This window comes from Prionailurus bengalensis, chromosome C1 (genome assembly GCF_016509475.1).
Source record: "Prionailurus bengalensis isolate Pbe53 chromosome C1, Fcat_Pben_1.1_paternal_pri, whole genome shotgun sequence".
Lineage (NCBI taxonomy): Eukaryota > Metazoa > Chordata > Mammalia > Carnivora > Felidae > Prionailurus > Prionailurus bengalensis.
Window position 1 is genome coordinate 182035983 of NC_057345.1, and position 16952 is coordinate 182052934.

Here is a 16952-nt window from a genome sequence, read left to right on the forward strand (position 1 = left end):
AGATCATACCCATATTGTTGCATGCAGCAATAGTTCACTCATTTCCATTGTTGTATATAATTACATGATATACCTCAAAGTATTTATTCATTTACGTGTAAATGAACACTTGGGTTATTTCCAATTTTTGTCTCTTAGAGGAAAACAAACAACACTCAACAAATCTGTACAGGTTCTGGTTTTAGTTGGCAGTGTAGGATGATCCTAGTCCGCCATCTCTCACAGACACACTGAATCTACAGCTATATACGTAACGATTTCCTCTGAAAACAACGTAAACCCTGACTCAGCACATCAAGCAAATAAGAGGGAAACCACAGGGAAGTGGGTAGGAAAGGCTGAGACACAGCTGAGCATAAACCCCACCCACCTCCCACCCCCAGCACTGTGACTCATAAAGGGAAGGGGATTCACAACCTGGGAACTTTTCTCCAGAGGAGCAGAGTCCACCCTACATCAGCTCCTCCAACTTTCAAGACTGGTACCTGAGAGATGAAAGGGCGGGCCTACGCCAGCCGACTCCATCTTGTTCTGTGTCCTTCACCTTGACCACACCTCCTCCCCTCGACTCCATCTTGTTCTGTGTCCTTCACCTTGACCACACCTCCTCCCCTCGACTCCATCTTGTTCTGTGTCCTTCACCTTGACCACACCTCCTCCCCTTGAGTAAACCCTCCCTCACCTGCCGGACCCTTCCCCAGGACCCCTCCCCAGCCAATCGGCTGAGGCCATAGCCATTACCTCACCAACTGCCCCCAGGCCCCAATAAAACCTTTGTCCTTTTGAAACTCGGGCTCTTTCCCTGGTATCTCACCGCTGCGTTGGTGCAGGTAGGGGATTGAGCTCGAGCTAGCTCGAATAAAGGCTCTTTGCTTTTGCATCGGACTTGGCTCCCTGGTGGTCTTTGGGGATCACGAATTCTGGGCATAACATTTGGGGGCTCGTCCGGGATCCCCAGACTCCCAAGGGACCCCCGACCTGGAGAGCCTGACCGGCCACGGTTAGTGTCTGTTTGTTCTGTCTTTTCTGTGTGAGCTCATTTCTGGAATTCTGGTAGTGCCCCATGCGGTCTAAGTGGACGCACTGGAGGACCACGGGCCGGGAGTTTCGGAAGACGTTCCGATTCTCCCTTCTGGAGGGACGTGGAATCCCCTCTTCTGTTTCGGAGGGACGTGGAATCCCCTCAAAGGTCTGAGACGAGGCGGGTCGCTCCCGCTGGTCGGCGTGAGGCCGTTGTCTTTGGAGGGACGTGGAATCCCCTCATCGGTTTTGGAGGGACATGGGATCCCCTCAAAAGCTAGCTTTCCGTTTTGCTTCCATGGAGTTGGAAGACTTTCTAGGGGCCCTTTGTTTGTCTGTTTTTGTGTTTCTCTGTTTTGCTCTGTGGACTTACTGGACGGACCTTATGGGACAGACTCGGACTACTCCTCTAAGTATTATGATTGATCACTTTAAGGATGTGAGGGGAAGAGCTAACAACCTAAGTGTGGAAGTCCGAAAGGGTCGGTTGCAGTTTTTTTGTTCTAGCGAGTGGCCAACTTTCAATGTCGGATGGCCACCAGAGGGGACCTTCGACCTCCCTACCATCCACCGAGTCAGGAGTATCATCACTCAGCCTAAGACGGGCCATCTTGATCAGCTCCCTTACATTATCACTTGGCAGGACCTTGTAGAAGACCCACCCTCTTGGCTTAAGCCCTTCCTAACCCTGATCCCTCCGGAGCCAAAACCCATTCTTTCTTTGCAGGAGACAGAGAAGAGGAAACGTCTTACCCAGCCTTCAGCACCCCTCTACCCTGTCCTACAGGGGGGTACTGAAGAAGAATTAATTTTTCCTCCCCCGTATAACCCCTCTAGGATGCCGGAAGAACACCATCCTCCCCCTCCGGGGGAGGCAGACGCTGTTCCGAGAGCGGGAGGCGGAAACGCTCCAGGGGGAAGCCCGCCCTTTTCCAGACAAAGGGCTCAGAGGGAGCAATCCGCCTCCGCCGCCGACTCCACTATTCTGCCCCTGCGAGCCACCGGACCCCGAGACGCGGAGGGGAATCAGCCCCATCACTATTGGCCTTTCACCACTAGTGACCTCTACAATTGGAAAGCTCAGAATCCTAAGTTTTCTGAGAAACCGGCAGGGCTTATTGATTTATTAGACTCTGTTCTTTTTACCCATCAGCCCACGTGGGATGATTGCCAGCAGCTTTTGCAGGTCCTGTTCACGACTGAAGAAAGAGAAAGAATCCTCAATGGGGCCCGAAAACTAGTTCCGGGCGCAGACGGGAATCCCACCACCAACCAGGCTCAGATAGATGCCTCCTTCCCCTTAACTCGGCCCCAGTGGGATTTCAACACGGCAGAAGGTAAGGAGAGGCTCCGGGTCTACCGCCAGACTCTAATGGGGGGTCTCCGAATGGCTGCTAGAAAGCCAACCAATTTGGCCAAGGTAGGAAATGTACAACAGGGAAAAGATGAATCTCCGGCTGCCTTTTTAGAAAGGATCATGGAGGCATTCCGTACCTATACCCCCATGGATCCAGAGGCTCCGGAAGGCAAGGCAGCTGTTATCATGGCCTTTGTAAACCAATCGGCCGTAGACATTAGGAGAAAATTACAGAAAATAGATAGACTAGGAGAAAAAAGTCTGCAGGACTTACTGGTGGTAGCCGAAAAGGTATATAATAACCGGGAGCCTCCTGAGGACAAGCAGGCTCACGCCATGGTGGCTGCCAGCAGTAAGCAGACTCGAGACCTGGCCAGAATACTGCTAGCTACCACTGCTGACTTCCCCGAGGAACGAGACCGCCGTCTCCGGCAGCTGGCAGACGACACAAGAAAAGGTAAAAGCACCACCAAGGGGGGAAGCAGAGGCTGCAGAAGGATCAGTGTGCATACTGCAAGGAGATAGGGCATTGGGCCCGAGATTGTCCGAAAAGGGCCGGCGGGAAGGGAAGCAAGACTGATCGAGTAAAAGTCCTAGAGCTGGATGAACTAAGTGATTAGGGGAGTCAGGGTTCGGACCCTCTCCCCGAACCCAGGGTAACTCTTAAAGTGGAGGGGACCCCTATTGACTTCCTTGTCGACACCGGAGCACAACATTCGGTCCTCCGCACCCCACAAGAAAACTAGCTAGCAAGAAGTCCTGGGTACAAGGGGCAACTGGTATGAGCCAGTATTCATGGACTACCCAAAGAACAGTAGATTTGGGAACGGGCCGGGTATCCCACTCCTTTATGGTAATACCAGAATGCCCCTACCCGCTGTTAGGACGGGACTTACTGACCAAGATTGGAGCTCAGATAACTTTCAGACAAGGGGGGCCTCAGGTCACCGATGGCAAGGGCCACCCCATCCAGGTCCTGACCATGAAACTGGAGGATGAATACCTCCTCCACCAGGAGGCGCTCCCGAGAGAGGATAATATAGACAGATGGCTACAAGAATTCCCCTCGGTTTGGGCAGAGACAGGGGGGATGGGACTAGCCGCTCATAGGACCCCAGTCCTGGTAGAGCTCAAGCCAGGAGAGAGTCCGGTAAGGATCAAACAATACCCCATGTCTCAGGAGGCCTGGAAGGGGATCCAGCCACACATCCGGAGACTACGAAGCCTAGGGGTACTAGTTCCTTGCCAGTCTGCCTGGAACACCCCCTTACTGCTGGTCAAAAAGCCTCACACAAATGACTACCGACCGGTACAAGACCTCCGGGAAGTAAATAAGAGGGTCGTGGACATACACCCAACTGTTCCCAACCCATATACTCTCTTGAGCTCCTTAGCGCCCTCTAGGGTCTGGTATACTGTACTAGATTTAAAGGACGCCTTCTTCAGTCTGCCGCTGGCACCCCAGAGCCAACCCTTGTTCGCCTTCGAGTGGCATGATCCGGAGGAGGGCTACAGTGGACAACTCCCCTGGACACGGCTACCTCAGGGATTCAAAAATTCACCCACCATCTTCGACGAGGCACTACACGAGGACCTGGGTGAGTACAGAAGGGAGCACCCTGGCCTCACCCTTCTACAGTATGTAGATGACATCCTGATTGCTGCCGACACTGCCAAAGACTGTGAGCGAGGGACCCAGGACCTGCTGGCTACCCTGGGGGCCTTAGGATACCGCGCATCCCCGAAGAAGGCTCAGATATGCAGGGAGAGGGTAAGTTACCTGGGATATATCCTGGAGGGCGGACAGCGGCGGTTATCAGAAGCCAGAAAAGAAACTGTCCTAAAGATCCCTACTCCCACCTCCCGAAGAGAAGTGAGGGAATTCCTAGGATCAGCCGGCTACTGCCGCCTCTGGGTTCCAGGTTTTGCTGAGATCGCCAGGCCCCTATATGAAGCTACCAAAGAGGGGAAAACATTTAAATGGGCTGAAAAAGAAGAAACTGCCTTTAATCAGTTAAAAAGGGCCCTCCTAAGTGCCCCAGCCCTGGGCCTACCGGACATTACGAAGCCCTTCCACCTCTTTGTAGACGAGCATAAGGGAATAGCAAAAGGAGTTCTAACTCAAGCCTTAGGCCCCTGGAACCGTCTAGTGGCTTACCTAAGAAACTAGACCCAGTGGCTGCCGGCTGGCCACCATGCCTAAGAATTATTGCAGCGACAGCACTCCTAGTCAAGGATGCAGACAAACTGACCCTAGGACAGGAGATCTGGATCACGACCCCACACGCCATTGAAGGGGTCCTGAAACAGCCTCCAGATAGATGGATGAGCAATACACGTATGACTCATTACCAGAGCCTCCTACTCAACCCTCCACGAGTGCGGTTCCACCCCAGTGCAGCCCTCAATCCTGCAACCCTGCTGCCCGACCCTGACCTAGGTGCTCCATTACATGACTGTGCGGGAATCCTGGAACAAGTACATGGATTCCGGACGGACCTGACCGACCGGCCCCTCCCCGATGCTGAGGCTACTTGGTTCACTGATGGCAGCAGCTTTGTGTGAGGCGGACACAGGTATGCGGGTGCAGCGGTGGTCACCGAAACCGACACCGTATGGGCGGAGGCTCTACCCTCCGGAACGTCAGCCCAGCGAGCAGAGCTCATAGCCCTCACCAAGGTGCTGATGCTGGGAGCTGGAAAACGGCTCAACATCTACACAGACAGCCGTTATGCATTTGCCACAGCTCATATTCATGGGGCAATTTATCAGGAGAAGGGGTTACTGACGGCAGAAGGACGGACTATAAAAAATAAGCAGGAGATACTTAACCTGCTTACGGCCTTATGGCTTCCTGCCAAGCTAGCCATTATCCACTGCCAAGGGCACCAAAAAGCTGATAACCCAGTAGCTAGAGGTAATCGAAAGGCTGACCAGGCAGCCAAGGCAGTAGCCCTTACTCCAGTCCCCACCATGACCATACAACTACCAGACCCGGGAGACCCAGTTTTACCAGACCAGCCCAAGTACTCCCAGGAGGAATTACAGCGGATCAAGAAACTCCCCATGGCCCAGGAGATAAAGGGATGGTGGTATACACCTAACAAGGAGCTCGTGTTGCCAGACCAGCTCAGAGTCTCAATATTAGAGCACATGCATCGGTCTACTCACATGGGGGCCCGAAAATTAAAAGACTTAATCCGATATGCCGGAATTAAGATTCACCAACAGGACACCAAAATAGAGCAAATTGTATCTGCCTGCAAGACCTGCCAACTCACCAACGCGAGGGCCACATCAAATAAAAAAGGAACCAGGCTCAGAGGCACCAGATCGGGAGCCCAATGGGAAGTCGACTTCACTGAAGTCAAACCAGGAAAGTATGGTTTTAAATATCTTTTAGTATTTACAGACACCTTCTCTGGCTGGGTGGAGGCATACCCAACCAAGCATGAAACGGCTCAGACGGTGGCTAAGAAGCTACTAGAAGACATCTTACCCAGGTATGGTTTTCCTGCCCTGGTAGGATCAGACAATGGACCAGCTTTTATCTCGCAGGTAACACAGGCAGTAGCCAAGGCGGTGGGGGCAAACTGGAAATTACATTGTGCTTATAGGCCCCAGAGCTCAGGACAGGTAGAAAGAATGAATAGAACCCTAAAAGAGACCCTTACCAAATTAACCATGGAGACTGGCGGGGACTGGGTGACTCTCCTTCCATACGCCCTTTACCGGGTTAGAAACACTCCTTACACTCTGGGTTTTACTCCCTACGAGATCATGTTTGGCAGGCCACCCCCTGTTATTCCCAGCCTTCGAGCTGAACTTATTGCTGAGTTTAAAGATCAAGAACTTTTTCTTTCCTTGAGCGGGCTCCAGAGGGCGCACGAGGACATTTGGCCGCGCCTCCGTGCCATCTACGAGGCTGGCCCAATCCCGACACCTCATCAGTACAGGCCGGGAGACTGGGTCTACGTCAAGAGGCACCACCGAGAGACTCTCGAGCCGCGCTGGAAGGGACCCTACATCGTGGTGTTGACAACCCCCACCGCTCTCAAGGTAGATGGCATCGCGACCTGGGTCCATCACACCCACGCTCAGCCAGCGGACCCCTCCTCGATCCGGAAAGACTTCGTCACGCGATGGGCCATCAGTCGGGAGCAACACAACCCGCTCAAGCTCAAGCTACAGCGCATTCGACCTACCTAATATTGGTAACTCTGTTAACTCTGCTTGTCATTGCTCATGCTGCCGGGAGTCCCCACGCCCCCCAAAACATCACCTGGCAGATCATAGACACCAGCTCGGGGACAATACTTAATCAGACCTCCCAGAGCCACCCCAGGGACACTTGGTTCCCAGAACTTTGCGTAAACCTCCAGACTCTGTTCTCCTTGTCACCATAAATGCAGCCGGTCCCATGATTGGGTCCGTAAGCTACATGACAAGGGGGGGATGAAAGGGCGGGCCTATGCCAGCCGACTCCATCTTGTTCTGTGTCCTTCACCTTGACCACACCTCCTCCCCTCGACTCCATCTTGTTCTGTGTCCTTCACCTTGACCACACCTCCTCCCCTTGAGTAAACCCTCCCTCACCTGCCGGACCCTTCCCCAGGACCCCTCCCCAGCCAATCGGCTGAGGCCATAGCCATTACCTCACCAACTGCCCCCAGGCCCCAATAAAACCTTTGTCCTTTTGAAACTCGGGCTCTTTCCCTGGTATCTCACCGCTGCGTCGGTGCAGGTAGGGGATTGAGCTCGAGCTAGCTCGAATAAAGGCTCTTTGCTTTTGCATCGGACTCGGCTCCCTGGTGGTCTTTGGGGATCACAAATTCTGGGCATAACAAGAGACAAGCCCTGAAAATTGAAGACGAGTGGCTCACACCTGCAACTCATGTGGGTTGTGACAAACTGAGGCACGGCTTGAAACGCTGTGTTCTTGGATTCACCTGCCCCGGGGCCCTAAGTAGAAGAAGCCCTTTGAAAAATGCCCAGACTATGTGAAAAAGATCCCAGCTCATAGATACAGAGAATAGATTGGTGTTTGCCAGAGGCAGGCAGTGGGTAGGAGTGGACAAAACAGACGAAGGAAGTCAAAAAGTAGAAACTTCTCAGTTATAGGATTTATAAGTCATAAGGATATAATGTACAGCATGGTGACTATAGTTAATAATACTGTATTGCATATTTTAAAGTTGCTATTAGAGTAAATATTAAAAGTTCTCATCATGAGAAAAAAGTCCGTAACTATATATGATGACAGATGTTTAGATTTGAGGCGATCACATTGCTATATATACAAGTATCACATCATTATATTGTACATATGAACCTACTGTATGTCAATTATTCCCCAATAAAAAAATTAAAGTTTTAAAAAATCATAAAGAAATTCTGTACATATCTTAAAATTACATATGCACTCTCTACCTTAGGCATATATAGCTCAGAATGAAATTACTGCATCACAGGAGATGCTTATATTCAACTTCAGAGGATATCACAAAACAGATTTGAACAGTATTTATGCCACTGTTTACACCTAGGGGCAATGCATGAGAGTTTCAGTGGTTATACATCCTTCTCTACATTTGGCATTAGAAGGTTCTTTTAAAAAAATCACTTTAGCCATTCCAGTAAGTGTTAGATGCATTTATTGTGGATTTAATTTGCACTTTCCTGTTTAAGAATACTGAGCACATGAGTATGTGTCTAGGGATATTTGGATCTTTTCCTTCATGAAGTCTCACTTCAAATTTTGGTACACACTTTATTGATTTTTAGAAGTTTTTTGTGTGAATTGGTGACTGAAATTTACCTTTTACTCTTATTGATGTGTTCTGATGAGCAGAAACTATTCATTTTAATAAGTTCAATTTGTAAATTGTGCTTTTTATGATTAACTCTTCATTGTTATTTTAAAGATGTTTTTCTACCTCATAGTCATGAATATGGCCTCATGTTTTCTTCCAGGAGATTCATTGTTTTACCGTTTACATACATGTCTATGATGCATCTTTAGTTAATTTTGGTGTATGGTGTTAGGTAGGGATTTCCATGTGGATATATAAATTGACATGGCATCATTTTTCAAATGGTCATCCTCTTGCCGCTAGATTACATTGGTGCCCTTACCTTGAGCCAACGACCACATGTGTGTGAGTTGACAGGGACTCTTTTCTATTGATACATTTTCTATCCTTGTAAATTTCTTTGTCATTACCATACTGTCTTAATAGTGTAACTTTATGAAAAATCAGAGTTCTTATTCTGCAGATTTTCAACTTTGTTTTTCTTTAAGGTAATTGTGGGTATTTTAGGTCTTAGAGTTTTGATAAAATTTTAGAATCGCCTTGTAATTTTTCACAAAAGGAATTTTCTGGATTCCTAAAAAATGATATTGTTATTTCTGAAATGCTGTATTTTATTTATATTTATTATTTATAAACAATATCTGTGATCTTGCTAAATTTACCGTTATTATCTCTATAGTTTATCAATTTTCTACTTGTAAATATATCTTAGAAACATGACTTTTTTTTTCTTTTCAATTATTATAGCTTTATTTTTTTTTCTTTCTTTGAGTGAAAGATCTTAGATACCAGACAGGGCCCCTGATACAATATTGTATATAAGTGGACAATTATTATAGTATCATTTTAGGTCTCAGGAAGGGAGCATTAAATATTTCACTATTAAATATCATTTGCTGTAAGTTTTCTTTTGTAAATACCCATGATTGGAATAAGGAAGAATATAACATACTTCTAAATTTGGTATGATTTTTAAAAGATCATACATAGGTCTCAATTTTATCAATCTTTTTATAATATAAAGTGAAGAGGTATGTGCTTTATTCTGATGTGATATTAACTAATATTAAAGTTTGAGTATTAAATGAACTTGATAATTGGAATAAAAATCATTTGATCATTATTAATAATCTTTTTTACATCACTGATTTGCTAATAGTTTATTTAGAGGTTTGTTATCTACAATAATGATAGAAAGTCCTTTAAGTTTACTTTTTATAATATTAGATTGTGTTACCAAGATTATGCTGGGATTGTGGCCTAATTTAAAACGTTCTTTCTTTTTGTATTATTTCAAATTTTTGTGTAAGCTTGATGTTAACATATTTGAAGGAATTTTCTTGGAAAGGTAACTGGGTTGGAAATTTTCCCTTCAGGTAAGTTTTCAGTCACTGATTAAGTTTAGTTAATAGCTATAGAGCTACTGAAACTTTTTATTCACTCTTTGATATGTTTTGCCCAATTGATTGTTAAGTAACTTAGTCTCAGTTTTGAAGTTTATCAGTGCTATGTGTTGACAGTCGTGTTTTTTTTAATATCCATAGTATCTATATTGATGGTTCTCCTTTTAATTTCTAGCATTATTGGTATTTTGTTGTCTCCCAATCTCTCACATTTTTTAGTGATTAGGTTAGATTAGATTAGTCTTGCTAAAAAAGATTATCAATCTTATTAATCTTTTCAAAGAAGCAACATGGTTTTGTCAATTTTCTTTGTCTTTTTAACATTTATCGATCTGCTCTTTAATTTCTTTCTTTATTTTCTCTGAGTGTAGTACAGTGTTCCTTATGTAGATTCTTGAGGTCAAGGCTTATACAATGGGTAATAGCTCCTCTTTTCCTTAATATATGCATTCAATGCTAAAATTCTATTTAATCATTTCTGCATTGCAGAAATGTTGACATGTCACATTTTCATTTGTATACAGTTCAAATACTTCCTGTTTATGGTATAAAATTATTTATGGAAAATTTGTTATTTAGAAAGATAGTGCTCAATTTTCAGATCTTTGGGGATTTTCTTATCTTTCATAAATTCCTATCTACCTAGGTTCCACTGTGGTCAGAAAAAACTGTTTGTATGAATGTGTTCTTTGAAATTTGTTGTTATTTCCTTTACAGCCCAAGATATGTTTTATTTCAGTAGTTATTCTATATATACTTTATAAGAATGCGACTTTTAGGAGCCAGACATAGTTTTTTCATATGGAAATGAGAACAGTTTATCAGTCTGTATTCTGAAATATTCTGTATATTTACTAACATTGGATTTGTTTCATCAATTCCTGAAAAAAAATAATTAAAAACTCCATATAGAATCATAAATTTGTTGATATGTCTTTGAATTATGTCAGCTTTCAATGAAATGTTTTGAATCCCTATTATTAGATGCATAAATATTTAGGCTTGTTTTCTTCCTAATTGTAGTCTCTAATCTAGACTGCAGTAACTTTTGGCCTTATATAAATTCCTAATAATCTCATTTTTACCCTTTTAAAGCTAACACAATAAAATAAAATTATGTTAGATTTTGAATTATTTATAATTTAAAAACATTTTTATTATTGTTTTTTCATCAGGATAAGTGTACTCTTTAATTTCCTTTTTCTATTTCACCCATCTCCCCACCCACCTCCTCTCTTATAACCATCACCTTGTTCACTTTAGTTAAAAGTCTGTTTCTTGGTTTTTCTCTATTTTTCCTTTGCTTATGTGTTTTATTTTTTTTAATTCCACATATGAATGAGATCATATGGTATTTGCCTTTCACTGAATGACTTAGTTTGCTTAGCATTATAGTCTCTAGCTCTATTCATATTGTGGCAAATGGCAAGATTTCATTCTTTTTTATGGCTGAGTAATATTTCCATGATATATATATATATATATATATATATATATATATATATATAATTTTTATGTGCTCTGTTATTTATACTTCAAAACTACACATTCAGAATATTATTATTATTATTATTATTTATTTTGAGAGTAAGAGAGAGGGAAGAGCAGAAAGAGAATCCTAAGCAGGCTCCACATTGTCACCACGGAGTCTGATGCGGGGCTGATTCTCAAGAACTGTGAGATCATGACCTGAGCCAAAATTAAGAGTCAGATGCTTAACTGATTGAGCCATCTAGGTACCCCAAGATAAAATTATTTTAATGTCTCCTCATTTTATTTTGTGAACATTTTCCCAAGTTCATGATATGTTTAGATTCAATTATTCTAAATTCAAATTCTGTTCTCTTTCACTTCTCTATGCTTAATTTTTGGTCTAAGAAAAATAAATTGATTGCTCACATCTATATCTTTTTTCCCCATTTTAATTATTTATGTTTGTACCTGGGGCATTCTAACATCTTTTTTTTAAAAAAAAAATTTTTTTTTCAACGTTTATTTATTTTTGGGACAGAGAGAGACAGAGCATGAACGGGGGAGGGGCAGAGAGAGAGGGAGACACAGAATCGGAAACAGGCTCCAGGCTCTGAACCATCAGCTCAGAGCCCGACACGGGGCTCGAACTCACAGACGGCGAGACCGTGACCTGGCTGAAGTCGGACGCTTAACCGACTGCGCCACCCAGGTGCCCCGGAAAGCCTAACATCTTTAAATACAGTCCTTATCTAAGTCAAGTAATAAAAGGCAGCAATGATGTTTGAATAAAAGCATGATCAGATTATAATTATTTTTATTTGTTTTAGTGATAAAAACCAAGTCATACTGAAAAATTAAGTAATATTTAAGAGGGAGGCTAATTTTGTTTCATTTTACTTTTGATTAATTGGTTGGTTTAGCAAATAAATAAATAAACTATGTAGAAACTCTTGATCTAAAATGGGACTGATGTTATTACAAATTTGAAAATTGATTTGGTAACAAAACTCTCATTTGTCATGTTGGTTGAATACTGTGGATTGGAAAACTTTACGGATCATCAACACTAAAGTTTGTTTTTCTAAAGTACTTTTCCTATTGAATAGTATGTATTATAGACTAAATTGTTCCCCCCCCCCCACCCTGCCCCATTCATATGTTGAAGTTCTAACACCCATTGTAACTGTATTTAGAGATAGGGCCTTTAAGGAGCTAATTAAGGTTAAATGAGGTCATAAAGGCAGAGTCCTAATCTGAGAGGGCTGAAGAAGGGGAAGAAACGGCAGATACTTCTCTCTCTCTCTCCACCTGTGCACAGAGAAAAAGCAACGTGAGGGCACAGTGAGAAAGAGACCCTCTGGTTGCCCTCCTCTGGAAGGAGACAGGCCACATCTGCTGTGATCTGCACTTCCAGCTTCCAGAACTGTGAGAAATAAACTTCTGTTGTTTAAGCCACTCAGTCTGTGGTAACTTGTTACCACAGTTACAATGGGTGTTAGTGAAGAATAGAGAATGATGTTGAAAGAAGAGAACATATCCCCTTACTTTTGCACACACAAATCAGTGTAGACCTTAAAAATATACCTTCAGGGCACCCGGTAGCTCAGTTGTTAAGCAACTGACTTTGGCTCAAGTCTTGATCTCATGAACCGTGAGATCAAGTCCTGTATCAGAGGAGTATGAGCCCCACTTTGGGTGAGTACATGCCCTGCTTCGGATGAGTCTCTCTCTCTCTCTCTCTCTCTCTCTCTGCCCCTCGCCACTTACACCCTCTCTTACACAAAATGTGTATGTGTGTGTGTGTGTGTGTGTGTGTATATATATATATATATATTCATTGTTCAGGCTATTTTATTCTGTAGTATTGTTTTCATTGTTCAGGCTATTTTCATTGTTCAGGCTATTTTATTCTGTAGTACTGGGGTGGGATTGACAGGTAGAAAAATTACTAAATCATTATCTAATATTTTAATAACCTATTATTTTCCAATACTTCTTTTTTTCAATAATGGCTTATAAGCTAAAGTTTGTTTTATTACTTACAAATTTTAGAAATCACTGGTTTCAAGAAGAAATGTGTTTTAGTAAAGTGAATCTTACATTTATAGTAAAACTATTAACATTTTCAGAAATATTGAGAGTATATTATATGCACAGCTATAAGCATTTATTAACTTTACATTTGCTATAAAATATTCCAAAAGGACTTGCAGTGATTTTCCCATTTTACAGTATGACTCATCAGTTGGCAAGTTTCCACTGTTGTTTGCTACAAGAGAATTTGGTAGCAGATGGGTTTTCTGAAATACAGCACTGCATAACTACCAGAGTTTTTAGTTTTATTTTTGTACAATGGTATCAAGTTAATTCATGTACCACCACCAAGTTTGAATTTTGCTTCTTTTACGTCCGCTATGCAAAATGTTTCTAATTTTGTGTTTTGAGAGTTTGAAACCATGGCAAGGAAGTTTTGGAATATGGAAGTTAGGATGGGAAATTAGAATTCACCAGTAAAAAGTTTTCTGCAGCCAAAGGGCGGGGAAAGTCTTATTCCAACCACTTAAAGCTTTGAATCTCTGTTCAAAATGTGGTCTTATGATGCTTTTTGGTAGACATTAAATCTTTTTCACATTCTAAAGTAATTCTGTTTCCATGAAACAGTGAAGAGCCTAAAGGCCCTCACATCATAGATTTTATAATATTGCAGAAATAAATGAACAATTAAAGGCACTAATGCCTAATTCCATGTAAGCAAGTGGAAAATAAAGTGCTTAAATCATCATTGCCAGAGGCTTTTGTTCAAATTCTGCTTCAGCATTATGAAATTCCTTTAAAACTGACCATACATTTAAAAATTATTTTTCTTTTTTTCTTGAGAAAAAAAAAACAGAGATAGAAAGAAATCATGCCTATTTGCTATGGTTATCAAGTAAGCCATTGACAAATTATGTGCCTCTTTTGTAAAAATATATTGTTTACAATTATTCCCATAAATGGAGCACAAAATGTATAAAAAATTCCTGTGAAAAATTTCTGCTTCAGTAGCTGTCTGGCTTTCTATTCAATTCTTGTACTAAAAAACTGCCTAAAATAAGGTTGCAGAGTAAGGATTGGTTATCATTATTTGCCATCACATCTACCTTAAGATTGGTTACCAAAAAAAAAAAGGGTGTATAATGCTTTCTTCTTTTGAAGCAGACGACCAAATTGGAGTAAATGGATTAAAGCGTCCAATTACCACAAATATAGGAAGAGGATTAAAGTATGCAACTGAGGGCTGAAACCAATATATTAATATCTTCATGTAATACAGTGATGCTTTGATTAAAGAGTAGAATAACAGCATACTAGTCATTTGACTAATATCTAGTCACTTTGGTGTGCTGAGCTCTCTGCTATATTTCTTTAAACATAAAGAAAAGAAAAAAGTCTAACAAAAATTAGATTTAACCTACAGAAAGGAGTGATTTCTTTATTTTAATATATACATATTTCATAAACGTATATATTTTAGTATATATGTATATGTCAACGTGTGTATGGATATACCTACAGGTTGCTTCTCAACTAAGATCTCAGAGAAAACCAATAGGAATTAGAGCTGTAGCTATTCATAGAGAATAAGTGAGAGGTTTTGTTTTGGAAATAAATCACATTTTGAAGTCATTTGTTATTTTCAGCCTAATCTGGCCTATCTTTATTGCTATACCATATTTTAAAGCACTGATGTTATTAACCAGGAATTCCATATTTTAAGCCTAACATGATTAGTGACTCTGTTCAGACATTTGTTTTGCCTTCTCTAAGTCCTAAAGAACCCATCTTCTCATACTATCACACCTTTATAATATTGGAATTGATCAGTAATTTTGGAGAGCATATAGAGCTCTGTGCCAGTCTAGAATTATACTGGTCATAAGATATTCACATATCACAAAATTTTCAATTTTACAAACTTATCTTAGATTTTGCCATCCAATATATAGGTCACTTTTCTCAGAGTACCCTCATCTTTATAATGAAAAAAAAAAAAACCTAAATATTGTTTTAGTTCTGGAAACTGAGTTTGGATTTTAGATATTCTGTCGTCTTTAGTTTCTTTTTAAAAATCATCTTTAGTTTCAAATATATCATCTTCAGGTTTTCGTGCTATATGCTATATGTTTATGTAGTGCATGTTTCACAGTAGTGCATGTTGCAACAACTCTATAGTTCTAGTTCCCCTTAATGTTGTTCCCAATTACTTCTAACATTTTCACGTATCATTTTTTCACAAAAATCTGGCAAATACCAAGTAATCCCCAACATTCAATTTCTCTCATTTATACTGTCCTTCAGCATCTCTTCAAAGCTTCTGATAACTAAAAACCTACATGCTACCCATTGAGCTCTGCCTCCCACCTTGGACGCTTGAACCTAAATGTGGATGAGGCACTGTGGTCAATGAGCCACAGTCACACTATATTCTTTTCAGTATATTCTCTGAACACTGAGAAATCATTATAAAAATAGACCTTAAATTAAACATTATAAATATAGCTATAACTTATTGAGAGGTTGTGATACACCTGACATTTAGCTAATGCTTGTAATACATTGTCTTAAATAATACTAAAAATAATTGTACTCTACACTAATAATGTGTCATGTTGTATATGAGGAAAATATGGCCCCCAAGTAGTAAATAAAATACTCTAAGTCATGCAAAACAGAAATAGAGGAGACAAGTTTAAACTTGTTTTTTTTAATATAATTTATTGTTAAATTGGCTAACATACAGTGTGTAAAGTGTACTCTTGGTTTTCTGGGTAAACTTGTTTTTAAATTAGAACCTGCACTGTTGATCATTAATTTATGATGCTTCTCTCATAGTACTCACTGTACATTAACATCAGATTGCATTCTTTCTCAATATGCTACTCCATTTGGTGTCCTAACAGAGTCTTGGTTAGATACCCAACCACTCTCTTAGACATCCTAAGATATATCTGAATCCCAGTAGTTGACAAAAAGTAAGCTCACAGAAAGGTAAATTATAACTAAAACTTGTGCAAAATTTAGGAACGCTCCTAAAGAATTGGAAATATTCCATTTTGTCAACAAACTGGGGTCATATAGTTTATTTAAGAATATTTTAATAGGGCCATATATATTCAGTGAATTTTAGTGATAAATGATTTAAAAACACCACATTTGGCACTTAAAAATATGCCTTTTTTCCTAGAATTTTACACATTCTAAAAACTCCATGTCAGCAGAACACAATAAGAAAAAAACATACTTTACACTCAATAACTTAACATTATTAAGAATTACAAACTATTGGGGCGCCTGGGTGGCGCAGTCGGTTAAGCGTCCGACTTCAGCCAGGTCACGATCTCGCGGTCCGTGAGTTCGAGCCACGCGTCAGGCTCTGGGCTGATGGCTCAGAGCCTGGAGCCTGTTTCCGATTCTGTGTCTCCCTCTCTCTCTGCCCCTCACCTGTTCATGCTCTGTCTCTGTCTGTCCCAAAAATAAATAAACGTTGAAAAAAAAATTAAAAAAAAAAAAAAAGAATTACAAACTATTTCATACCTTTCCTTTTGAATCCATACTTTAAATGTTTAACATACATGGGACTAAAACTTGAATAGATATACCTACATATTTCCCAAAATAAAGATAAACAAATATATGAAAATAATCTATAATAACATAATGTAGAAATGTCAAATAATATAGGTATATTCGTATTTATATTATTTAGATAATGGGATTGCATCTAACCACAGTATTTTATAAAATGCTTTCTAAAAGCATTTTTCTTTTATTTGTTTATGTTTTTATTTATTTTTAGCGAGGGAGACAGAGTGCAAGTGGGGGAGCGGCAGAGAAAGAGGGAGGTAA

General features: G+C 41.2%; 1 protein-coding gene across 1 annotated transcript; it reads left to right on the top strand.

Moving 5' to 3' along the window:
- Window positions 1–1405: 1405 nt before the first annotated feature.
- Window positions 1406–6478, top strand: LOC122481592 (the record flags this gene model as incomplete). The annotated part of the gene is given in 4 exon segments (XM_043577359.1): window positions 1406–2845; window positions 2848–3100; window positions 3103–4533; window positions 4536–6478. Coding segments are annotated over 4 exon segments (5067 nt in total), but the record flags the coding sequence as incomplete, so codon positions are not given.
- Window positions 6479–16952: the final 10474 nt, after the last annotated feature.